This window comes from Vanderwaltozyma polyspora, genomic scaffold (genome assembly GCF_000150035.1).
Source record: "Vanderwaltozyma polyspora DSM 70294 KpolScaffold1002 genomic scaffold, whole genome shotgun sequence".
In the NCBI taxonomy this organism is placed as follows: Eukaryota; Fungi; Ascomycota; class Saccharomycetes; order Saccharomycetales; family Saccharomycetaceae; genus Vanderwaltozyma; species Vanderwaltozyma polyspora.
In genome coordinates this window covers 233,998-259,203 of record NW_001834693.1, presented here as the reverse complement: position 1 = coordinate 259,203, position 25,206 = coordinate 233,998, and the positions used below count along the sequence as shown (strand labels likewise).

Here is a 25,206-nt window from a genome sequence, read left to right as displayed (position 1 = left end):
TATTGACATCTCCGTCTAAGGCCCACCGTAGATGACCTGTAAATTATTGATGTTGGAATCTTTCCAACTTATTTCTGTCCCCTCCCCTGACAGTATTCGTAGGAGTATCGCACCAACACATCTACTCAATTTCCCTTGATACACCAACATAGCCGCTATAGGCCAGTCCCATGGATCCGTTCTGCTCCAACACAGATTCATATAGAACCTGCCGGACGCAAAGACAAAAATGCCTCTTTTCGCTAGTTCTGGGATAACGAGCATTACTACCGCACATGCTAACAAATTGAAAAAAGACCTGAGCTTCATAGTATTTTGTGATTGTACGCTATAACACATTGTAAATAAACTGTGAATACACTGGAATTGCGCTATCAGATATTATATTTATAGTAACTATAGGAACCCTGATGCGTTCTTTGCTTCTTTATATACAAACAAGATTACATCTTTTTAATATCTCTATATCTACAACTTGAATTCGAATATACATTTTATCATATTCAACCCTTGTCTTAGTCGACCTCTTTATATAAGTTTCTGTTCTCAGAAGTTTGCAACCAATTCAATTTCGATATTTGTTCAAATGGATCATTTTATGTATCAGACAGGACAAATAAGTTAAGGTCTTTAATTCGGTAATTATAGTCGTGCTGTGCTGTGCAGCTAGTGGTGGTGGTTACTATGCAACATCCGCTCTCCTCTAGATTCGACTCTCTTCTTCTGCGGAGCTTCTCTCTCTGTCTACTTTCGTTTTCTTTTCTAAATATGACGTCATTTCTTCTTTCAAATTCGTCTGGTCTCATAACTTTTCTGAGTAGTGATGCAGGTACCTTCATATGGAGTGCAAATTGTCTATGTCTTTGAAGGTATGCGTATAATTCTTGATTCTAGTCGTTATAGTTATATTCAACAATGAATGGTATTTATTTTTCATATCATTTGTTCTAATTCGAGTGTTGTTATCGACTGTTCTCTTGGGTATTCACCAGGTCTTAATGTCAGTTTCTTAAACAAGTATTCTATTAATTACTCTATGAACATTCGATGTATACGGTAAGCCTGGTTCCAATGCCACTTCATTTATCTTCTTTACAATCTTAAATGGTCCTTCATATAAGGGTCTTGCCTTCCAATATTTTCCGCCTGTACGGTGTGTATCCTTGTGAAGTAAAACGAATTCACCAACTTCGTAATCAAGTGGTAGATGCATTCTTTTTTAGTTTTTAGCTTCTATTTTTTGGGTTAGCTGTGTTCTTGGCATTTCAATTATGTTAGAATCTAACATATAGAGAATATTTATAGGTTTCCAGAAGTGAATTATTCCGCTGTTACTTCGTATAGACCTCGCTTGTTTACAAGATATGTGCAATGGCCACAACGTTATTTCAGACTATCAAGGTTGCTATAAATAGAAAAGGGGATCGCAGCATATTAATATTTGTATACCTCATTATACAGATCTCCACCAAAAGCATCCATTGAATAAATTCGAACTCCCATTTATTCTTGAATATACAAAACTAACCATACAATTAAATAATATCTAGAATTTTATTAAAATCTGGCCGGGTGGTACGATCTCCAACGCACATGATTACTTCAATTAAGTTAGAGAAATATCTATAATAATGAATTATACTATGACTTGCGTCATTGCTAAAAAAATGAAAAGATTTGACATAAATAGGACAAGGAAAGAAAGGGAAACGGTATATCAAAATAATACGTACATACATACATGCACATTAATCCTTAATTCTACTTTCCTAGCCTTGATATAATTTATGTATATATGATATCTATACTACTAAATACTACTAAATATAACCAAAATAATACTGATGAATTATTAACTCTACATTGCAAACTAGTCTTTTTTATGCATGGCGCCCTTATTGAAATAAATGACGGGAGTGTCACTCGTGAGGAAAAAAGTAGAATACCAGTATTCCGGACCTGTAATGAGCATCCCTAAAATGAAATTGCTCTAAACCACCATATATTTAATCTATTATAGATGTAATTGAGTACAATGTATATGTTTCTGATGATTCTCTTTGTCAATTAACAGATCAGACAAGAACAAAATACATGAAAAGACAATTGCACCTTTGATGTGAGCGAAAATAGTTAAACTTATTCACAGACTTCACCAAGTATGTACTAACAAAAGAAATAATCATCATTACATAACAAAGATCTCATTCCAAACCTTAACGATGCTAGGGAATCGGAAGGATAAAGAGACATATTGGCACCCTTGGAATATGTTTTTATTCTCTCTTTTTTTTTTGCTCCCCTGACAACATAAACGATATTAATTTAAATAACTTTGTACCATGAGACACATCAACTAACTGAAGGGTTTATTTCGTTTAATCAAGCATAACAACGAAATATTTACTTTTTGTTAACAAAAACCATCGTTTGCATAGACACCTAGGCTTACAAATAATTATTACATCAACAAAACGTTATAAATAATCTGAAAATACATAATTACCACATAAGCAACTGTTTACTTCACACAAACAGTTTCCTCTAGTTACCACTCGACCACAATTACTGACACAAGAACCACCTCACCTTATATTCGTCGTTGTCTTCGTTGTCTCACCCATCAAACATAAAGAAGAATTCCTTTTGTACATAAAATCCACAACCTCAACAAAGAAAACAGGTTCAAACACAAATTTACCACCAATAACCGCTTCTCCTCCAAACACCGTTTCTTTTCTCCTTTCTCTTTTCCACCTCTGCCCATTTGGCCTCGCCCCAATTCCGAAATGAGTAATTCGAAAATGAGTAATTTCGAAATTGATTTCATTTCAATTTTTTTTTTTTTAAGAATAGGAGAAACAGGACCAAAAAAAAGCCCAAGCAATGACCATTCACACGATGAGATGAGATGAGACGAAACAAATTACCATACTAAGTTGGCTAATCCGTTTAGATTGAGGTGCTGTAACTTAAACTATCGATAGTCGACCATTTTTCGATTGTTCAGTTTTTGCAGTACGAGCAATTGTCAAAGTGGTGATTTTAATAGTTTTTTTTGACTCATCGAAATCTAATTATAATATCTAATAAATAGTCTACCTTTCTATGACTGATTTCGAAAGGTTTGAGTAACTAACTTTATAGAAATTTTTTTGCTATTGTATATATATCATTATAAGTGTGAGTAATACTTTTTGACTAATTATATTCTAAGGTAAAGATATATATATATATATATATGCGTGGGTAGATTGGTATATTGGATATATACTTTAGTTTGATCGGTTGTTTGTTTGTTTGTGCATTTGTTCTAAAACCATGTTGCTTTCTTCAGGTATAACAGACTCTCAGTTATCGATGTTTGATGATAATAACAATATGTTACAATTATCTCCAAAGAATCAAGAAGTTTTGAACAAAATTTTCAAAGAATTAATTTTATCTTTGACAAAACCATTTGTCGAGTTTATAGATATTCTATTAGAACATTTGCTATGTTTAGATATTAATTGTAACGATTCAAGCATTGATTACAACATCAAGTTACAGTCTTTGGGTAATTCAGTCTCATTGGAGCTAATATATTCAAGAAATTTAATTACAAAACTATCAAGTTCAATTAAAAATAATTCCGATTTATCACCTGTAGATTACATACCGGTGAATTTAAATATTTTGCAGAAAATTCATTCAATTATGATCCATTTTTTACAAATATTAAGCGAACAGTTAGAATTACCTAATTTTGCAACTTTGTTCAAAAAGATTCTAATCTCAACTTTCAAGGACTTCGAAATAGTCTTCGAATCCTTCAAAATATTAGATCAAATCCTGCAGAATCTATTCATCAATGCAAAACAAACTGGTTTATCAGACTCCTCGATATTCAACGTGGACAACTCTTTGTTAGAACAAATTCAAATTTTTACAAGAAATAATTCAATCTGGTATAGAGAACTGATACTAAATTCAAACTCATTGAATGAATACATAACAAATCATGTCACAAACACCACCCCAACAACAACACCAAACAATCAAAACAATAGTAATGATATCCTAAATATAATAGCTGATATAAAGTTTCAAGATTTCTTGGAGACTAGAAAACTACGTCTGAATATATCAAACAGAAGAATCTTTTAATGAATCAGATACGACCCCCTCCCCATTAAATCATCATATTGTTGCATTATCTAAATTAAATATTACAAAACTATATAGATTCCACATTTTATTGTCATACTTTAGTCTAAGTTCAATATATTAATTTCATCTCTAGTTTAGTACTTACTTTCTATATCCTTACCGGATTCGGTAACATGATAACAAATGTCATCATCACTATAAAGCTTTCTCAAAAAAAAAAAAATCTAGACACACAGGCAAAAGGACCAAAAGGATTTGATCTCTAAGAAACCTTTTAAAAAGCTAAGAACAGAAGTAGTTTTTAGTTGCCTTCACAATTGAATTTTAGTTATTGTAAAATTTTTTTTTCGATTCTTGAGGGAGCCTGTTGCTGAGAGAGTGTTAATTGTTGCGAGTAGGATCTCTTTATATGGCTGGATTGCAGATTTATTATTATTTTATAAATTGATTGAAGTATATTGGAAATTTGTAATTGTGATCCTTATATTTTGTTTCACTTAAAGGGTAATTGCATATCGAAAAAAACTGTTGCTCGTTGTTGATTGTCGTCGTTATTGAATTTTAAGATTCATATTTGTTGGCCAAAGTTATTCATTAATAGTTAATAATTAAAAGAAAAAAGAAAGAAAAGGAACTTCACATTGTTACAAGAGAAAAGCTCAATTTTAAAAAAATATTTGTCAAAAAAACCTTTTCTGTCCTTCCCAATCGTGTATCATCCATCCCATTTTCCTTACTCTATAATAATAGTGGCATTCCAAAAAAAAAAAAAGATAATACATATAGGAGATTATTTTAACCGAAATTCAAGATGTTGGAGACTAATGAAAGCTTAGCGTTCAATGCTAATAGATCTGTCTTATCTTTAACTTCTCCTGCAAAATTAAATGTCATCGCTACTTCAAAATCTAATAATAGTGGAAAAATCACTAAAAATTCATTAAGAAGAACAACTTCTTTGAATATTAAAAGTTCAAATTCTATCGGTGATTTATCATTTAACAGGCCAAAATTAAACTTACCTGCTCCACCGTTGATTAAAAGAAACTCATCCTTTTTCAAAGAAGATTCTTTGTCTGCAAATAATAATTTGACTATGTCCAATAGTAATCAGTTTAGCTCTTCTTTACAGTCTTTCTCAAACAATAATTTAAATTCAATTACAAGTACATTGCCTACAAATTCACAGGATATAGATGATCAACATGTTTTCCAAACTGATAGGTTTATTCCTTTATTAAGTGGCAACTCACAAAATAAAATGGACCCAATTTCAATAAGAGAAGAATTACCACCACCAAATGCCTCCCCTTCTGCTCATTTAAAGGCTCAAACTAAAATCGTATTCAAACAAACTGTAGCGGAAGCTTGTGGTTTAGACGTAAACCAAAGAATTTTACAATATATGCCACAACCACCTGTATCATCTTTTATGAGAAAATCTTTCAGCATGCATAAAAGAACAAGTTATAATTATCAACCTAAAAATTCAAACAACAACCCTGAATTGATAAAATTGAGAAAAATAAATGGGAATCCTGAGAGAATATTAGATGCCCCAGGATTCTTAGATGATTTCTATTTGAATTTATTAAGTTGGTCTTCCAAAAATATCTTAGCTATTGCTCTAAATAATGCTTTATATTTATGGAATGGTGCTTCAGGCGAAGTTTCTATGCTGGCGGAATACGAATCCACCACGATCTCAAGTGTCACTTGGTCTGACGATGATTGCCATATTTCAGTGGGTAGAGATGACGGTAATACTGAGATTTGGGACGTAGAGACTATGTCACTAATAAGAACTATGAGATCTAACTTGGGGGTACGAATCGGTTCCTTATCCTGGCTTGATACATTGATTGCAACAGGCTCTCGTAGTGGTGAAATCCAAATAAATGACGTGAGAATAAAAAACCATGTAGTGGCTACCTGGGAGGAACATTCAGGTGAAGTATGTGGTCTGGCATATAAAAATGATGGTTTACAATTAGCATCTGGTGGCAATGATAATACAGTAGTCATATGGGACACAAGAACATCTATGCCACAATTTGTTAAAAGAACACATAATGCAGCTGTTAAAGCATTGAGTTGGTGTCCATATATTCCAAATCTTCTTGCTACTGGTGGTGGTCAAACTGATAGACACATTCATTTCTGGCATACTACAACCGGAGCAAAAGTTGGATCTATTAATACAGGTTCACAGGTTTCATCTTTACATTGGGGCCAAAGTTATGGAAATTCCACAACCACTCCATCACCTCCACCAACAACAACATCATCATCGTCAACATCGTCATCATCATCGGGAATGAGTCGTGAAATTGTAGCCACTGGTGGTAACCCTGAAAATGCAATTTCAGTATTCAACTATGATACAAAATTCAAAGTAGCAGAAATTGAACATGCTCACGAATCAAGAATATGTTGTTCTCAATTATCTCCTGATGGTACAACTATTGCCACAGTAGGTGGTGATGAAAACTTAAAATTTTATAAGGTATTTGAACCAAGAAGAAAATTTCAAAGAAGAACTAAAAACATCGTCGATACAGAAGACTTACTTGGATTATTCAGTCATAATAATGATGACGATGTTCAATTATCTACACAAGAAGACATGTTAAATGAGAATTCTAGCATCAGCAATCCAACAAACACTAGTTCTACAACAAGAATCACTTCCAGAAAAACAAGTGACTACCTAATAAGATGATAAATCATTTGCAAAAATTCTTCAATAATCTTCTAATTTTTGCATACGAATATATAAAATATTTCTAATGACCATGCATTAAATCTAATAAAGAGACAATTAATTAATTAATCAATCAATCAATAAATCAAATTTAAACCATTAGTTTATCTCCTCTTCTCCTCAGCAATGGAAAATATATATAAAGATTTGATATTGTAATACTGTTCAGACAACTAGATATCTCTTAAACCAACTACCAAACCTTTACTGTGGTAGTCTTCATGATCTTGCCCAGTGTCTTGGATATGTGCAATGTATATCCATCTCTTAAGCGTCTACATCGACAATTGTAACCCGGACTCTTCCTTAACTGATATTTGAGAATATCCACACTTTCGTGGGGGGTTGGGAAGGTGGGAAAGGGAGGAAACAAAGCTTTAACCTCAAACTAGTAGTGAAAAAAAAATATCTGAAATGATAAGAAGAACATTTAAAGGAACTTTGATCCAGTTGCGATTACTTCTGGTTGGGCTTATTCAAGTTGATTAAAGAAATCTAGTTATAGATATTGGTTCTGTAGTTGTTAGTAACAGCTGTATTTTTTTTTGCTTCTTTTTTGAACACCAAAAGAAAATTAATCATTGGTAAAAAGATAAGATAAAGCTAAGGTTAAAAATTCTGGGGTTCCCTTTTGAAGATCTTTGTCGTTACTGTTGTAGAATTAATTTAGAGGACTGTTTTAGTTTTATTACCTTTTCTAATTTGTAGTAGAATTAAAATAAAAAAAAATATAGGAATTAATCACCGATTTTGGTTGCAGTTTGTTGATCTTTGGTGAAATTAGTTGTACGTTAGTTTGTAAAAATAACTGTTAATTGAGTGTATATTGTAAAAAGTACCAGATAAAATATGAATAATTCACAGGATTCTATTGAAGCTTTGGATATGGAGCAGAAGCTATCATTGACTGCTATTAGACAGTTTTTGAAATCGAAAACTTCTTATGATGTTTTGCCAGTTTCATTTAGATTAATTGTATTAGATACCTCTTTGTTAGTTAAAAAGGCTTTGAACGTTTTATTGCAAAATAATATCGTTTCTGCTCCGTTGTGGGATGCTAAAACTTCAAGGTTTGCAGGTCTATTGACTTCTGATGATTTTATTAATGTGATCCAATACTATTTTTCAAATCCTGATAAATTCGATTTAGTCGATAAATTACAATTAGGTGGATTAAGAGATATCGAAAGAGCTATTGGTGCTGTACCATTGGACACAGAATCCATCCATCCATCAAGACCTTTATATGAGGCTTGTGTGATGATGTTGAATTCCAGAAGTAGAAGAATTCCATTGATTGATCAAGATGAAGAAACTTCAAGAGAAATTGTTGTCAGTGTTTTAACCCAATATAGAATTTTGAAATTTATTGCATTAAATTGTAGAGAAACCCATTTTTTGAAAAAACCAATATCTGAATTAAATATCATTGCTAAGGGAAATTTAAGAAGCTGTCAAATGTCAACACCGGTAATCGATGTTATTCAATTACTATCCCAAGGTAATGTCTCATCAATTCCTATTGTAGACGATGATGGCCGTCTAATTAATGTTTACGAAGCTGTTGATGTCTTGGGTCTAATTAAAGGTGGTATCTACAATGATTTATCTCTAAGTGTAGGTGAAGCACTAATGAGAAGAAGTGACGATTTTGAAGGTGTTTACACTTGTACAGAACATGATAAACTATCCACACTACTTGATACTACTAGAAAATCAAGCGTTCACAGATTCTTTGTTGTTGATCAATCAGGAAAACTTGAAGGTGTGCTATCCTTAGGTGATATCCTAAGATACATCCTGTTAGGTGAAAATTAACAAAATAAAAATAAGAATAATGAAAAAGGAAAAAAAGCAATAATATATGAATAACAATAGGCCAATAATGAACCCTTTTAAGACATTACAATATTTATAATGTTAACCATTAACAGTGAAGGAAAAAAAGTTTTAGGAATTAAATCAAGGTGTAAAGTATTGTTTCTCGCATTCATAAATAGCATCGTATTTAAGGTACTTACTTCACACCATTCTGTAACATAATAAACCAATACAAATAACTAATGTTTCATTATCCTCTCAATACTTTGATCAAATATTCCAATCAGAAGTGATAAAATTTGGCAGTATTTTTTCAATTGGTGATCAATCAATCGTTCCTGTATTTTAATTATAAAATAACATGCAGATAAGAGATAATTTGCCAGCTGATCTTTACAAGGACACTGGCACCGAAATGACATGTACAAATACATATGTAGATAAATAATTCTTTTGTTCAAGGTACATTTTCCAGTTTCAATCGAGAATGGGATCTGATATCTGATGACATAATATTCAATCCTTACTGAAAAATTTAATGAAACTATTTGAAATTGTCTCTAAATTATAAAAATGAAAATTAATTCAAGTATTAGTCAACTGAGGTGGGATATTCCCTCGACTAGGACTACAGTCCAGTTTGTATAATTTATAGGACCCTTTAGTCATCTGTTCTCATAGCTACTACTGATCCCCGAAAAATTACCCTACCGTAAGGGTATTACAGAAGGTGATGAGAAACTTTGAAGGTCATATATCAAGCAACTAAAGATAAATGGTTTATACAATAAGACTTATATTCTGACTCAACCTATATAACATTAGTAGATAAATATAGCCTATTGATTAAACACCTAACACATTTAAAGGTATTTTTGATTTATCATTGTATTAGTAGTGAAAAATTTTTGAAGGGCAACCGATTCAAAAGACCGATTGATTACTCATCCTTAAAAAGGGTTAGAGATAAAAGTTGAATTTTTAATTTTGCATTATTGATTAAAGAGTGTTCTGAATCTTCAAGTCTTCGCTGAGTAAAAATCCCTCCATTTTGCTTTTATTTGCCTAGTATCAGGAACTTTTAATATTTTTTGAATGAAACTTTTTGAGAAGTTTGTATTATTAACTGCACGGAAGATCAGATTATTATATTAGATTGACAAATAATGTCAAATAGTATACGACAAACCAGTATACGACAAACCAGTATACGACAACCTAGTGTTTCTACACAACAGAGGTTGGAATTCCATGAAAAACCAAGCATAAAACAAGTTACTTTAAGGGCCACAGTTAGCGGCTTACTAATAGGATCACTGATATTGGTATCCAACTTCCAATTTGGCTTACAGACGGGATGGGTTTCAATGATGTCCTTACCTGCTGCATTGCTTGCGTGTGCGTTCTTTAAACAAGTTTGGCCTCTAATATACCCCGGTGATACTCCATTCACTGACGTAGAGACCGTTTATGTACAAAGCATGGCGGTTGCTGTGGGAACAGGTCCACTTGCATATGGGTTCATAGGCGTTATACCTGCAATTGAAAAATTCTTAACTGCTGAAGAAACTGGTGGAACAAGAAAACAAGGAGAAGCATTCCATTTAAACCAGCTATTGCTTTGGGCATTAGCACTTGCATTTTTTGGCATATTTTTTGCTGTGCCACTTAGGAAACAAGTCATCATCAAAGAGAAGTTACCATTCCCAAGCGGTAGCGCTACGGCTATTTTAATAGCAGTGCTTACAGGATCTGAGATAATGCAGGAGATCACCTGCAAGGAATTAATAAAACTTAGAAATTCTAGATTGGATGAATGTCCAGAAGTTTTCCAACCTGCCACTGAGGAGGAAACCCTACAGCTTTTGTCATCCTATCACAGTAATAATTATAATGCAGTAGGTGAAGATGAAGATGAGATCCAAACTGAGAAATCCCAACTATATTCAAAAAATATAAGTATTTTATTGAAAACATTTTTTGTATCTGCAGGCTATACAATAACGTCATATTTTATTCCTGCTATTAAAAGAATTAATATATTTGGTTCGTATCTATCAAAAACTTATGAGTGGAATTTTCAACCGTCTCCAGCATATGTCGGTCAAGGTATTATTATGGGTTTGTCTACAGTGTCATACATGCTTTTTGGTTGTATATTAGGATGGGGGGTTCTTGCTCCATTGGCTCATTACAAAGGTTGGGTATCTCGTGATACAGATTTCCACGATTGGGAAAATGGAGTTTATGGATGGCTTATTTGGTCATCTTTAGCTATTATGGTCGCAGATAGTGTTGTAGGATTCATTACCTTAACTGTAAGATCGTTAGTTAGATTCATGTTAGTGGATGACAGGGTAAGCTTGATTAACGAAGCTTGGGAGGATTCTTGTCAATCGATGCTATTAGAAGAGGAAGATATGATAAACCGTAAAAATAGTGTCTGTGGGGGTTTACATAATACAGTAAAGTTGATGAGTGCTGAGACAGACAATGAAGTATCTCCAAAACATTTAGTGGCATACACAACAGTAATTAGTGGTCTTATAATTTCTTCAATAATATGTGTCGTTATAATAATATACATATTTGGAGTTGATATAATACCTATTTATGCTATGGTTTCAGCTTTACTTCTAGCATTATTACTTTCCATTCTTGGGATAAGGGCGTTAGGTGAAACGGATTTGAATCCAGTTAGCGGCATTGGAAAGATTTCACAACTGCTCTTTGCTTTGATAGTTCCTAAGAACCATCCAGGTTCAGTACTATTAAACGTTGTAGCAGGTGGTGTTGCTGAAGCAGGAGCTCAACAAGCTGGTGACTTGATGCAAGATTTAAAAACCGGTCATCTGTTAGGTGCATCACCAAAAGCACAGTTTACTGCTCAGTTGATTGGGGCAACTTGGTCTATCATATTATCAAGTGTAATGTATATGTGTTATAATAAAGTATACTCGTTACCTAACAAACAGTTTAGGATACCAACTGCAGTTGTCTGGGTTGATTGTGCAAGGTTAGTGACAGGGAAGGGTCTTCCCACAAAAGCTACGGAATGTTGTATTGTTTTTGGGATTATATTTAGCCTTCTATCATTAATCAAAAATTGTTACAGAGACAGAGATTTCAAATGGATGAAATGGATTCCTTCTGGTATTGCCGTTGGTGTTGGAATTTATAATCCTCCTAGTTTTACCATTGCCAGATTTTTAGGAGGGGTAATTTCTCATTATTGGTTAAAAGGTCATAAGGGCGATTTTAATTCGAAAACTACGATGATTGTATTCAGTTCTGGACTTGTGCTTGGAGAAGGAACATGTAGCATATTAAACATGCTCTTCACGCAATTTAAGGTACCTCATTTTTAAACATGATAATAAAAACATTTCATTAATTTAGTCTGTATAAAGTAAACGAATAATTACGTAATATAATGTATATATAAATATTCCTTGGCATGAAACTAAAGAATATAATATATCGGATAGATGCATTGATTTTTTATTTTATTAATTATTGATTTTGTTCCTGGAATCGTAGGGCCAATTGCTTTTTCCTAAAATCTTTGTATTTTTCATCTTTAACTGACTCAACACGACTCAAGAAATCTTGCTTTGCCAAATAACCATCTTTATTATGTGACTGTAACTCATCAGTAATACCTTCCTTATCAACAAAGGTTGCCCAATCTAATTTAGACTTTTCTAAGGTCGTTAATTTTGGTTTCAATGACCCAGCTATAATCTGCTCCAAAATAGGTGGCCTTTTTAATGGTCTTCGCAGATTTAATTTCAAAATTTCATCAGATTTACTTTTTGTTTTGGTTTGTTCAATATTCTTCACGTCAGTAGATTTTGGCTCAGCTTTTTTCACACTATCTGGTTGCTTTTGAAACTTCAAGCTATTTAAATATTCTTTTGCCTCTGCACTCGATTTCAGTACTTTTTTTCTTTCATTAACCACTTGTCCTGCAAATTTATATGATCTTTCAATCCAAATAGTTTCTTCATCTAATGCTGCATTTTCTTTTTTAGAGCTTTCTCCCATAATAGTATCATTTCTTCTATTCATATCCAATCTCTGTAAACTAGTATTCTTCAAATCATCCCACACACTACGGATAGATTCCGATACATTGCTAGTCTCCAGATGTTCATATTTATGCGTCTTGCTCAAACTCTCTTCTAATAGTCTTGCTCTTCTGGTTTTGATCAATCCTCCAGCATCACTTTCGATGGCTGAATAATCCCTCTTTGATTTTGAAACATCTTTTGGAACTTCACCATCTCTATACCCATCTAGATCATCTTCATCCTCATCACTATTACCAACGACTTCAACTTTAGTTGGATCAAAATCTTCATCATCTTCCTCATCATAACTAGAATCATGTTCTTCTTCAACATTTGGAATATTATGCTCTTCAACCATCGTGAAATATACTATTCTACAACAATAGTACAATAACTAGTCAGCTAATCGATCCTTAAAACTATTCTCTTATAGTTTGCCCTTACTAGTTGCGTTGGTTTTATGCTTAAGTATCCATCTTCTTTTTTTTTCAATGCTTAAATTTAATATCGATGGTGCCTTAAAAATATACATATGTATCGAGATGAGATAGAATTGAATATAACCAAACAAGATCAATAAAATAATAAAAAACACATTAAAGTTGCTGTTTGAGCAGGAGAACAAGGATAATTTGGATTTATTTCTAATCATAAATTGAATTTCCGATTAAAAGAGTATATTAAAGTGGGATTCTTTCATGTTATGTGTTCACTTTTTGAAATTTATTCTATACATGAACTTCCTGATAGTTTAAGGGTTAATAGAAAAAAAGTTAGTGTAATTAATGGAAATGAGTTTCCTGATAGTATTCGAACTAAATTAATCAATTATGATAGTACGTGGCGACATATTTGTCGAGTTGACAATGAGTTTGTATTGTTAGAGAGATACAATGAAAAATATTGGATACAATGGTCAATTTTATCATTTGATATTGAGGATATTAAAAAGGAACATTTGCTATTGACAAAGCTTGAAACTAGTGATTCTATGAGTTCTCAGATGCTTGACTTTAATTCATTGGGTATTAGAGATATTTTGAAGAGTTTACAAATGGAAAAGAGTGAATGTATAGTTGGCGGTGATAATTCAATTCAGCATTTATCTATGACACCTCCAGATATCATGAACTCAGAGATTGAAAAGAAACCACTTGAACCAAGAACATATATTGAAAATAAGTATTTTGATACTTTATATGGAACAAATATTCCAATTGCATATTTTGTTAAATCAAATTTGAGTCGACTAAGAAACATTTGTAAAGCTAATTTTAAAGATCAACCCTTTTTACAATACCAAACGATTACAACAAGCTTACTTTTGGATTTGAATACATTTGATAAAAAATATAATGGTAATGGGCTTTTGAACAATAATTCAGATAATGAACTTATTGAGAACAACCGATTATCATTTTTAAAAAAGTTTAATGTCGTTCCTAACCCTGATTCTAATTTACAAATCACAGAATTAATAACTATATTGAAGGCTCGTGAACTTAAACTGCAAATTATTATGTTATTAGAAATTATATTCATCAATGATTTAGATAGTCGTTTAATAAATTTCGAAAATGATTATAAAACAAAGCTGAAGAAAAGATCACTAAATGTCACACGTAGGGGTATAAGATCAAAGAGAAAGTCATCTTCGAATAATAAAGTAGTTAAAGAGACTATCGATTACTGTGAACAATTGGATTTATATTTAGACAAACTAAATATTCTAGATATTTTGTTAGCAAGTGAACATACTATTAAGGAAGATACAGATATAGATTTGATAAAGGAACAAAAATTGAACATGTTGAACAGACATAAGGAAAACTCTTCTTTAGGTTTTATAAATTACATATTGATTCCATTTTTCACGAAGAAGGTGCCCAATACTGTTCAATTTATTATTAATAAATTAAAGGTCCCAAATCTAAAATCCCAAAACTTGAGGCAACAAAATACTGGTGATTTAAACGCAAAAAGAACAGTATCTTCAGAATCATTAGATCCATCAAATGAGTTTACTTTTTCAAGAAGGGATTCGAGGAGTTCTTCAAGAGTCAGTTCGTCACCTTCTTCACCTAACGTAAGATCACTACCTTTGCTTCAAAGAAGAAATACTACCGATCTTTCAGCAACTCATATGTTTAATTCTAGAACATCTTCTAATTTAACTGAATTTATTGATTCTAACTCCAAAATTGCCCAAAGGCCTCTGGGTATGTCTAAAACCAAGTCAGATCTAAATTTATTACAAAAAAGACAACTTTCAGTTTCAGAATTTTCATCAAATAACACAAATAGTTTCAATAATGATCAATTTTACAGCAATAAGGATAAACATATGAAAAATAGGAATATTTTAATAGATGCTTCCCAACATTCATTTAGGAGGGTCGGTAAAGTGAAGAAAATTTCTAATGTAGTAGGGAAAAGTAGTGTACCTGAGAAGCTTCAAAAATCACATACAGTCCAAGTTACAGCTACCCCACTACGTAAGGTCAGAGAGTCACCTAAAAATATTCCAATGGACAACATCATAGAATCGCCAGCAGATGCTTCTCATACTTCACCTTTAAATAAGGCATCTCCGATTTCATTAAATGTTAGAGAGGATGAAAGCTCTAAACTTAATAATGAAGAGGTTCCTAAAAGGAAAGTTAGAAGGCGTCTATTTGCACCATGATAAATTTTTAGCATTGCATGATAGTAAAGATGGTCAAGTTTTATTTTTTCCATTTTTTTATTATCCTAGTATATACAATATAGACGTGTATTAATATAACTATATATGCGTTGGTATTAAAATTAATCTTCACCAAAAAATACGGCACATATAATTTCTTTGGCATCATCTCTCTTTATTATAGCACTTGATATTGTGACACCAAAACGCTTTACTAATTTATCCTTTTCATCATCTGTCACTGGTTCATCTTTACCTTCATAAACCTCCGGAAGATCCTTCTTCAAGATCAATAAATTTTTAATGACGGTTTCCACCAAGAATTTTGTTTCTTCTGGTGTAAACTTCATATTTTTATTTGTATCAACATTCTCTAAAGTTAAATTCTGTTCATTGAAAACCAATCTTGACCAATTGCATAGGTTACCCAAAAAAAATCTAATAGATTCCGATTCCAGTACAGATATACCACGTAGACAACCATAGTAAGTACCAAAAACTCTATTTGTATCTAAAAATGTCTTTAGTAAAGTTCTAGTCACACGAGGTTTTAATGATTTATAAAATTGTGGGAACTTCTTCAAAACATAATCTAGCAAAGAGGCAGCAAAATCACGCAATGCATTGGCCTTCTCCAGTAGTTCTTGTATATCTTCCTTGGAGTCACTTGCTGGTGAACCTCCAAGCTTTTTTGCCAACAACAATGTTAAGATTGATGGCATCAAAGAATGGATGTATGGATCTAAGAAAATGGACTCATTACTTAATAAAGAATAAATCATTTCTAATATGGTGGTTAAAAGGTCCAAATCAGATAGGTGATGGGTAATTTGTTCAGCAATAAATTGTATAAAATATGGAACCAATTGATGAAGACCACTATCTGTTTTTAATGATGATAATGCAGCTGCTTTCATATACTGAGCATTTGGATCTGAAGTGTCAGTGGAAGTCAATGCAGCAACGACTTTGTTGAAATAAATTTGTAATTCTTTTGATAGAACATGTTTTAGCAAAGGTTTAACCTCAGTATTATGGCCCGGTTTAACAGCGGAAGAACGACTGGAATTCTTATCTTCTGACAATGAAATCGATTCCGCAGATGAAGATGAAGCCTGTAAACTATTATCATTTAATGCAGTGACAATAGCACCTCTTACAATAGGAGGTTGTGAAATTCTTATATCATTTAAGTTTGGATTTTGCGCAATTGCCGGCTGAACACCTTCAACTGCTAACCAATGTGTAGTAAAAGTAGGTAAACGGGGAACCTGAGGGAGAGTATTGTTAATAAGTTTATCAAAGTCTACTTCCTCGTCATTCAAATAATAGATAGACTGTCCACCAGAAGCATTAACTTTATTAAATGATATATTTTTATTTATTGCCGAACCATCATGATAACCATATAAAGGTTCAACATTTAATGCCCTAAGAGCCTTTGAAATATCGTCAGTTGTTAAAATGTCCCTCTTAGAATGCCTCTTAAACTTAACTGCTTGCTCAATAATCTCTAATATACGATACTCAACGTCCATAGCCAAACCTTTCAACACATCTTCACTAATATTATCAATCCCTAAGGATTCGGCAACATCTTTCACGGTGTCTTGAGGAGACCAAATAGTATACGACTGCTGTTGATTAGACATAACGACAACCTGCTCAATTTCCTACCTGGTATACTTCGACTTCATTAAAACCAAAACAATATACGTTAATGTTGCTATAGTTTATCAATTTAATAGTTAAATATTTTTTCATTAGCCAAATATTGAAAAATTGTAAGGCGATATCTGAAATTTGATAAATATCGAAACCTTTAACAATAACAACAATGGATTTAAGGTTAAGTTGTAGTTTTTAGTTTATGTTGCCGTTGGAATATTTGTTAGATTAGGAGTATATATTTTCCTTTGAACAATATTGTTTCAAGAGGAGCTAGTTAAATTAGATTGGGAGTTTTAACCAGAGTGAACGGATAATTCTTCAAAAATGCATGATGAATTAAGTCCATTACAACAGACTGTGTTGGAAAGATATGAAAAATTAGCTAGTTCTTTGCATTCATTAGATGATACGTTGAAATCAATTAATTCTACTGATTCTGAAGTATCGCCAGAGGAGGTGATAAGGCAATTGAGAGAAATTGAGATTAAAATCGGATTAGTAGGAACACTATTGAAAGGTAGTGTGTATTCATTTATTTTACAACAGAAACAGGAACAAGAAAGATCTAATAAGCAATGATCTATATATTTTAGAGGGGTTTTCATTCAATTTTGTGTTTAAATTTGGGAGGATTAGTTAGGTTATTTTTTTTTACATGTTTATTTAATTTAGGATTGCACAATGCATTTATATGATTTAATTTTTTAATTTAAATTATTAATTTTTCATTAAACTATTTGTATATATGGAATTTTTAAAGTACATAATTATACATTGTACAGCACAATTTCACCATCTAGACCACATGAAGAAACTTGAACGACTTGACCATTGCTTTCTTGGAAGGCCTTTAGTTCAACGATAGCATTTTCGTGAGCACTGTGTTGAACTGCAGTCGAGACTCTACCCTTCAAATCTAATTCCTTGAATTTTTTCAATGCTGACATACCAAATGCATTATTTTCTTCTTCGTCATCGTTGCCGTCTAATGAAACTGTACTCTTTTTAGCGTTGGCATCGCTAACTTTATCCAAGTTCTTGGCAAATTTCCAGGCACCATTTGCTTCGCTGAACAAAACTGGGTGACAACTGTAACCAGCACATAGGATAGAATTGTTGTTAATCCAAGCTAAGGATCTGTATGGCAAACCTTCAGGAGCATCAACTGTTTGATGGTTGCCTTGCGAATCAACAACGTTCAAAGAACCGTCATGAGCAACAAAACCAATTCTTTCTTGGGAACTATTCCATTTAACATCATGAACATAGGAGCCTTGATACCATTCTCTGACCAAGGAACCAAATGGGAATTTATCACCCCAAGGTGAGTTGACAACAGCATCTTTACTGTCCAAACCTTTAATGAAACCGGAGAAAACACGCATGTAACCATCGGTACCACCAGCAGCCAACAAAACACCATTACTGTGCCATGAAATACAATTGATAGTTGACTTAATTGGCTTCTTAATATGTTTAGAAACCCACCAGTTGTTCTCTTGTTCATAGTAGCAAACTGCAATAATACGAGCACTGGAACCAACGGCAAACTTGTAACCACTTGGAGCCCAACTAACAGATGTAGCAGCTCTATTAATACGTAATAGAACTAAAGTTGGTCTATAACTACCATCACTCAATGGTTCCCAAACGTAAGCATTACGATCTTGAGAACAAGTAACAATTCTACCATGAGCAGAAATATCGACAGCAGTGACTGTTTTATCGTGATTTTCCAAAGTAGCAACTAAAGATGGAGGAGAGGTAGCACCTTGTAATCTATAAACCAAACACTTGTTCTCACAAGTAATTGCTAACAAAGTTCTGTCAGCAGAGAAACAATGTGAATAGATTGGAGCTTTCACAAGCTTAAAATTGGCTAAAACTGATTTTTCGTTAAATGACATTATATTAGACACTAAGAGACTCTCGACTAATGCCTGTTGCTTTAAATTCAAACTTTAAAGAGATTGTATCATATTAATTGAAAGGAATTAATTATTAACTCAACCATCTATCTGGTTTATATATGTTATATCAAGGTTTCTTTCTATGCTAATAGAATTTCAATATGGAAAAGCCCCTTTACAAGACCATATCCGGGTAAGCTATTTGAGAGATCACATGATATCTGCCTCAGCAGGTGCATCACGTGACTACAATAAAAGATAATGTAATGAAAGATGCATTAAAATCTGGGTATATATACTTTCTATAAGACTAATTATGAGTACCAAGTACTAAAAATATGTACTGGAATGCAATCAAATACCTACTTTAGATAGTTTTTTATCATGTCCCTTTTTCCTATTGTGATTAGCACTAGAGCTCTTGTGTTTTTCATTGTTTGCGTATTTCTTCTTTTTACCAGTACTGTCGTTTGATTTTGAAGAAGACTCTGGTTTTTGTTGCTGTTGCTGTTGCTGTTGCTGTTGTTTATTCTTCTTCTTTTGAGTTCCTGATGTATTTCGAGTTGTTCCTTTTTCGTTGGAATCCTCCCTGTTATGATCTCGATTCTGAACAAAGGAGGTTTTACCACTTTTCTTATTTCCTCTGAACATGAACTTTTCTTCTAGGATCATTGCACGTTTAGGCGATTTCTCGATCATACGCGCCCAACCTTCGATTTGTTCATCTGACCACGACGTGGCCCCTTTCATATCTTTCCTTACTTTACTTTTACGTTTCGATCTTTCAAATAACGTAGGATCTTCTTTCAAAAGGTTCCATAGATATCCTTCGATTTTATCGTGGACGGAGCTCTCAGTCTTCTCATTTGAGTCATCAATTGATACTTTGCCATGAACTGCTGACCTTTCAACTTCCGCTTCCTCATATGTATCGTCGACTTCATCTTCGTCATCTTCATACAGCAATTGTAAAGCTCTTGTCAATGTTTTGTTCTTGACTTCATCAGGTACATGTTTTGGGAAAGATTTATCATTACGTTTTTTAACTTGTGGGTATATCACATCTTCCATTTTGGCTTTATCTTGGGGTTCTTGTTTAGGCTTTACTACAGTTGCTGCTTTTGGAATATCATCTGCGACAGAAGGGTTTTCAAACAATATGTTGGTTAGCAGCTCTACATTATTGTCATATCTCACTAATAGCTCACTCAATTGATAATGAGTAAATATAGGAAATAATTCTGCTAACATATTCACGTCTTCTTCGTTTACCTCGTCAATGGCTCCATTAGTAGTGGACATCCCGCTATCATTACTTGTAGAAACATTTAGGAAGTATATTTTTGATTTAATATCAGGAACTTTTTGCTGATATGCCTCACTCATTAATATCGAGCCTAATAATGGATATAATGATAAAGTATCTATGTCACTAACACCTAATTCTCTTACAACTTTTGAAATCCCAGTTGAAGATGAAGTTAAAAGCGTTACAACTGCTAACTGTTGAGCAACTTCACTAGATCTTCCTTTTCCTTTATTCCACCATGATTCCAACGATTCACACCAAGTAGTACTCATAAATTCATCTGCAAATTTGGTCTTCCTATTTTTACCATTAGATGATAACAAGCACTCAAATGCTTTCATATCAATCCTTGAAAATTTCCCAGATTCCACTAGCTGTTTAATGTATTGTTGGACTTGATGTATTCTATTAATTTGAGCACGCTGAGTGTTAATCTCTGGCTTTAACGAACCGTCTATCAGATTTCTTATGGTATCAGCATTGCCTTCAACATAAAAAGTAACCATATCCCACAGAGTTTCACCAAATATCTGCAAATGTAACAAACCACATTTCTTAATCATTGCAAATACCCATATTCTGATTAGTTCCAATTCTTTTGTAACATCATTGTTCTCACCTAAACTTTGAATAATTCCTTTATCATTAGCCATTTCATGAAGATAACTTCTAAGAAAGATCAACAAACTATCCATAGTACTAGAACTCAACCTCTCCAGGTTATTCCCCTGCATTATAAACTCCAAATGGGCAACATAGGTCTCCAATATATGAGCCCAAACTACAGGATCCTTTTCAATCAGAAGAGCACGCAATCCAATAGGTGGAAATTTAACAATAGGGAAACTAATATCTTCAACTTCACCATCAAAACTAATTATCCTATCAACTACCATTATATATCCTACTTCTATAGTCTCCTCATCCACTTGTACTCTATAACTTCTTCCATTTATCAGCCTACTCTTTTATATGTTGCTTTAAATCATCAAAGTCAAATTCGAAAACTCTTCGATGATCTCTTATTTCAGATGCAGGACTTCACCATATATAAATGACATATTTAATTGAATTTAAATATTAAGATGATGGTAAACTATATATTTAAACAATCAATGGAATATATCTAGTTGAAATTCATTAGATGATTTAGAATTGTTTGTTTTTGTATTCAGTATTTTCTTTTTTAGTTATATAGATAATGTTTGGTTATCAAACAGTATTATTATATATATATATATTGTCCTAGAACTTTTTAAAAAATACAATGATGATGCATTGAAAGAGTGAATAGTTATAAATACAAATATTTCTTTAAGTTGTCATTGTGTTGATTATGCGATGACAACTGCATTAACTTAGTTTTATACTAGTTATATTTTTAGAATTGAAATTGTTTTGGATTCAGGGTTCTCCAGTATGGGAGGGGAGAGATTGTTCTGTTTTAAATTTTAATCATATACCAAATCTTCATTTGCCTTTTCAATCTTTTGCTTCTCTACTTGTTCCACCATTTGTGACTTATGTGACTTAGCTCTCTCTGTAGCTAGTTTCTTTCCCAAGGCACCTTTTGTATCTTTCTCATTACTCTCAGCTAACCTTTTCTCTGCTGCCAGTTTAGCTGCTTCTTGTGGTGTCAACTTAGTTCTATTCTCATCTGACTGTTCAGATATTTTAAAATCAGTAGTATCATTCTGCTTCTTCTTCTGTTTCCTCTTGTTCAAATCTGCGTTTGCCTGTCTTTGAGGGACATTTTTGCTCTTGGGTGTAGATTTCGTCTTAACAACTGGTTTGGGCTGACTAGAAACTGGCTCTTCATGGGTACTTGCACACAAACCCATCTTCAACTATTTATTATTTTTATTATTATTAATATTATTAATATTATCGCTATTATTCGTATTCGAATTACTCTCTTGTAATTCTATCCATGTATCTTTTAATTCAACTTCAAATATTCGAAGTTATCCTTATATTTAAACACAATGAATTTTAATTAGCCTTATTTAAATTAAGGCCTGTGGGAACGTCTGTTAAGGTTATGACGATGGAAATGACAGTAATAATCAAGATTGGAATGGTTAAACATTATTACAAATTAAATAAAAGTATTAAAAGTCTATAAATGGATTCTATCAAAAATATTATGTGAGTGTTATGTTGTTGTGTGATGGTCCTTGTTGTATTACGTTAGGATCTATCATTTTAAATTCAAGAGTGGTCTCCTTTAAATTCAAAATGACTGTTTTAAACTATGCAATTGTGGGATTGGGATATCTGAGGTATCTAAACTTGGGAATTCATTTAGTACAGATTGTAAGCATGAATATTTTAAAGCGGTGCCTGAAGTTAATCTAGTTAATTGTCTTGTATCTCTACAAAATTTTGAATATTTCTTAACAATTTTTAAGTATAAAATAATTCTTTGGTACATCGTATTGGTTGTGCCATATAACGTCATTGGTTTATTCTTCATTCTAACGTCATCAAATGCACCTGATGCGTTAGCTGCTGCAAATGCTGGATGATTGAAATCGATATTTTCTGTTGAGGGTACTCTAGTGAATATTTCATTATTGCTATTTGTTTTACTAATTGGGGAACCTATTGGCGTTGGTACTGCTGTGTCATTAGAAGATACGGATACCAGTAGAGATTGATCCGAAGATGGGACTGTTAAATTTGATTTGTTTGATAAATCTTGGGCCCAAGTGATAGTAGCATCTCTCAGGGCAGCCCAGTCTGCATTTGCTATGAAACGTTGACCGATATGGTCAGATTTGATAACTAGATCCAACCATCTAGATAGGATAATATTATTTTCTACATTGTCTATAGAACCCATTGATTTCAATAAGATTCTATAGGAGACAATAGTTTTTTCAATTTTATAATAATCATAAGAATTATCGATAAATTCAATTATATTTGAATCATGCCAAATTGAACATTTAGTTAAAATAATGTTAAAGAAAGGTTCATCAATTGGTTTTATGTTATTATAAGTGATAATAATCGATTTCAAATGATTGAACCCATCTAATTTATTCGATTTAAAATGTTCGAAGAAAATATTGAAGAAAGTATCGTTTAATGAAGATGAGATACCATGGTTCACATTTTTACCATAATGTAAAGACGAAATATACCAAATTTGATAAACGTGATTAAAGTCCTTTTTCTGTGACCAAATATTATTCAAAAAAGATTTAACATATGATACTTGTAAATCTATCTTATATGGCATTTCATTATTTAAAGCCTTATCGAAGAATAGTTGTGCAACCTCCAAATCTTTACATTCACCAATGAATGATAAATGAGTTTCTATTAAATAACCGAATTTCATTTCAGTTGATTCTTGTGATAATTTTTCGAATAGACTTAGAGCCATTGGTATATTACCGGAAGATAGAGAAGCTCTAATCATTCCTACTGATAAATTTGGATGGAAGTAATTGATCATGGAGGAAGATTTTTCATATAATAGTTGGATTTGATCATAAGGAATACCATGATCATACAATATAGGTAAAATTACACCTACCACTCTTGGATTTAAAAAGATGTTTGAGGTGTAGTTATTTTTTGAATTAATTGAATTTTGCCAAATTGAAATACATTCATCGAATAGTAATAATTCTTTAAAGGCTGTAATTAAATGCATTGCACCGTATTCATTCAAGTTAATTTTATCTAATAAAACATCATTTGCAATAACTCTTAAGGATTTACAAAGATAGTTTGTAATTTCTTTATGGAAAGATTTTGAATCATAATCAGGTTTTTTATTCATTTTAGTTAGTTGATTTCTATTTGTACGTAGACCATTATGTAATAAATGAACTAATTTTGACACTCTATCGGAATTTAAATCAGAAGTTAAAATCAAATCAGTATACAGTTTCATTGCCAATTGAATAGAATTCCAAAATGAGTTATCAATGGATGGACCATTATGAATATTTGAATTTGCATAATTATATTTACGTCTTGGAGTTTGAGACATAAATAAAGTGCTTGAAACACAATTTTCAAAATCTATAATTTTTTGGTTTGACATTGCACATAGTTGTCTGAAGAAATTGGTCGTCTTATAGTTATAGATGGGAGTATATATCCAGTTACTGCCTTTTGGATGGAGACCAGTTAATACTGGTTGAATATTAATAAATAAGTATGTCTATATATATGAATATACAAAATTATAGATGTCAAGTTAGTACTGCAATATTTAAGAGAGATAGAGAGTGTGTTTGCATAAGGAAACTTCCCGATGAGCTAGCAAAAAAAAAAAAGAACAATTTAAAAATTGCTATATATGATATCAATGTTTGTGAAAGAGAAGAGGAAGATGGAATAGAGAGATATGAATACAATACAGTACAATACAGCATTTAATTAAAAATTTTCAAAACATTCAGGGCAGAATATCCCAAGAGGACCCGTACTATAAAACGTATTTATTAAATTATTAGTGTTTTATCAAATTACTTGTTTGTTATACAATCTTTTTTCCCTTCTATATCTATATCTATATCTATATCTACATCTATCTCTTTTCTCTTCAGAAATTTCCCTAACAGTTGTAGTAAAACAGATGGTATCTCTCAATGACATAAATGGCAGGTACAGATGAGTAGCATGAGAGTAGGTTTAGAGGTTTGGCAAAAGTAAAAGAGAGCTTGGTTAGCTAATTGCTTGATAAACAGGAAAGCTTAGAGGTTGAGAAAGAGTGCTTTTTCTCAAATTCCAATATTCCAATTGTAATTGTAATGGGAACTGGAATATTGGATCGAAACGGAACGAGGTGAAACGAC

At 32.4% G+C, this 25,206-nt stretch overlaps 12 protein-coding genes and 1 further gene across 12 annotated transcripts, besides 2 other annotated features; 6 read left to right on the top strand and 7 right to left on the bottom strand.

Moving 5' to 3' along the window:
* Window positions 1-1,024: 1,024 nt before the first annotated feature.
* Window positions 1,025-1,219: a sequence feature (similar to Tkp3 protein; correction of possible frameshift sequencing error).
* Window positions 1,025-1,393, bottom strand: Kpol_1002p103 (the record flags this gene model as incomplete).
* Window positions 1,223-1,393: a sequence feature (similar to Tkp3 protein; correction of possible frameshift sequencing error).
* Window positions 1,394-3,321: 1,928 nt separating this feature from the next.
* On the top strand, window positions 3,322-4,149 carry ARO5 (Aro5p; the record flags this gene model as incomplete). The annotated part of the gene is made up of 1 exon (XM_001647262.1): window positions 3,322-4,149. One exon carries the CDS (start codon window positions 3,322-3,324, stop codon window positions 4,147-4,149), a length of 828 nt encoding a protein of 275 aa, XP_001647312.1.
* An 814-nt stretch (window positions 4,150-4,963) lies between these two features.
* CDC20 (ubiquitin-protein transferase activating protein CDC20) lies at window positions 4,964-6,874 on the top strand (the record flags this gene model as incomplete). The annotated part of the gene is made up of 1 exon (XM_001647261.1): window positions 4,964-6,874. One exon carries the CDS (start codon window positions 4,964-4,966, stop codon window positions 6,872-6,874), a length of 1,911 nt encoding a protein of 636 aa, XP_001647311.1.
* Window positions 6,875-7,765: 891 nt separating this feature from the next.
* SNF4 (AMP-activated serine/threonine-protein kinase regulatory subunit SNF4) lies at window positions 7,766-8,734 on the top strand (the record flags this gene model as incomplete). The annotated part of the gene is made up of 1 exon (XM_001647260.1): window positions 7,766-8,734. One exon carries the CDS (start codon window positions 7,766-7,768, stop codon window positions 8,732-8,734), a length of 969 nt encoding a protein of 322 aa, XP_001647310.1.
* A 1,169-nt stretch (window positions 8,735-9,903) lies between these two features.
* Kpol_1002p99 (uncharacterized protein) lies at window positions 9,904-12,105 on the top strand (the record flags this gene model as incomplete). Its single annotated transcript, XM_001647259.1, has 1 exon — window positions 9,904-12,105. One exon carries the CDS (start codon window positions 9,904-9,906, stop codon window positions 12,103-12,105), a length of 2,202 nt encoding a protein of 733 aa, XP_001647309.1.
* A 145-nt stretch (window positions 12,106-12,250) lies between these two features.
* Window positions 12,251-13,168, bottom strand: SWC5 (Swc5p; the record flags this gene model as incomplete). Its single annotated transcript, XM_001647258.1, has 1 exon — window positions 12,251-13,168. One exon carries the CDS (start codon window positions 13,166-13,168, stop codon window positions 12,251-12,253), a length of 918 nt encoding a protein of 305 aa, XP_001647308.1.
* Window positions 13,169-13,513: 345 nt separating this feature from the next.
* On the top strand, window positions 13,514-15,496 carry SLD3 (Sld3p; the record flags this gene model as incomplete). The annotated part of the gene is made up of 1 exon (XM_001647257.1): window positions 13,514-15,496. One exon carries the CDS (start codon window positions 13,514-13,516, stop codon window positions 15,494-15,496), a length of 1,983 nt encoding a protein of 660 aa, XP_001647307.1.
* A 122-nt stretch (window positions 15,497-15,618) lies between these two features.
* TAF6 (TATA-binding protein-associated factor TAF6) lies at window positions 15,619-17,148 on the bottom strand (the record flags this gene model as incomplete). Its single annotated transcript, XM_001647256.1, has 1 exon — window positions 15,619-17,148. One exon carries the CDS (start codon window positions 17,146-17,148, stop codon window positions 15,619-15,621), a length of 1,530 nt encoding a protein of 509 aa, XP_001647306.1.
* Window positions 17,149-17,491: 343 nt separating this feature from the next.
* DAD3 (Dad3p) lies at window positions 17,492-17,746 on the top strand (the record flags this gene model as incomplete). Its single annotated transcript, XM_001647255.1, has 1 exon — window positions 17,492-17,746. One exon carries the CDS (start codon window positions 17,492-17,494, stop codon window positions 17,744-17,746), a length of 255 nt encoding a protein of 84 aa, XP_001647305.1.
* A 188-nt stretch (window positions 17,747-17,934) lies between these two features.
* Window positions 17,935-19,074, bottom strand: ARC40 (Arc40p; the record flags this gene model as incomplete). The annotated part of the gene is made up of 1 exon (XM_001647254.1): window positions 17,935-19,074. The coding sequence occupies one exon, from the start codon at window positions 19,072-19,074 to the stop codon at window positions 17,935-17,937; it is 1,140 nt and encodes a 379-aa protein (XP_001647304.1).
* A 357-nt stretch (window positions 19,075-19,431) lies between these two features.
* Window positions 19,432-21,282, bottom strand: CUE3 (Cue3p; the record flags this gene model as incomplete). Its single annotated transcript, XM_001647253.1, has 1 exon — window positions 19,432-21,282. One exon carries the CDS (start codon window positions 21,280-21,282, stop codon window positions 19,432-19,434), a length of 1,851 nt encoding a protein of 616 aa, XP_001647303.1.
* Window positions 21,283-21,837: 555 nt separating this feature from the next.
* Window positions 21,838-22,227, bottom strand: Kpol_1002p92 (uncharacterized protein; the record flags this gene model as incomplete). Its single annotated transcript, XM_001647252.1, has 1 exon — window positions 21,838-22,227. The coding sequence occupies one exon, from the start codon at window positions 22,225-22,227 to the stop codon at window positions 21,838-21,840; it is 390 nt and encodes a 129-aa protein (XP_001647302.1).
* Window positions 22,228-22,619: 392 nt separating this feature from the next.
* On the bottom strand, window positions 22,620-24,449 carry RMD9 (Rmd9p; the record flags this gene model as incomplete). The annotated part of the gene is made up of 1 exon (XM_001647251.1): window positions 22,620-24,449. The coding sequence occupies one exon, from the start codon at window positions 24,447-24,449 to the stop codon at window positions 22,620-22,622; it is 1,830 nt and encodes a 609-aa protein (XP_001647301.1).
* Between the last annotated feature and the right edge of the window lie 757 nt (window positions 24,450-25,206).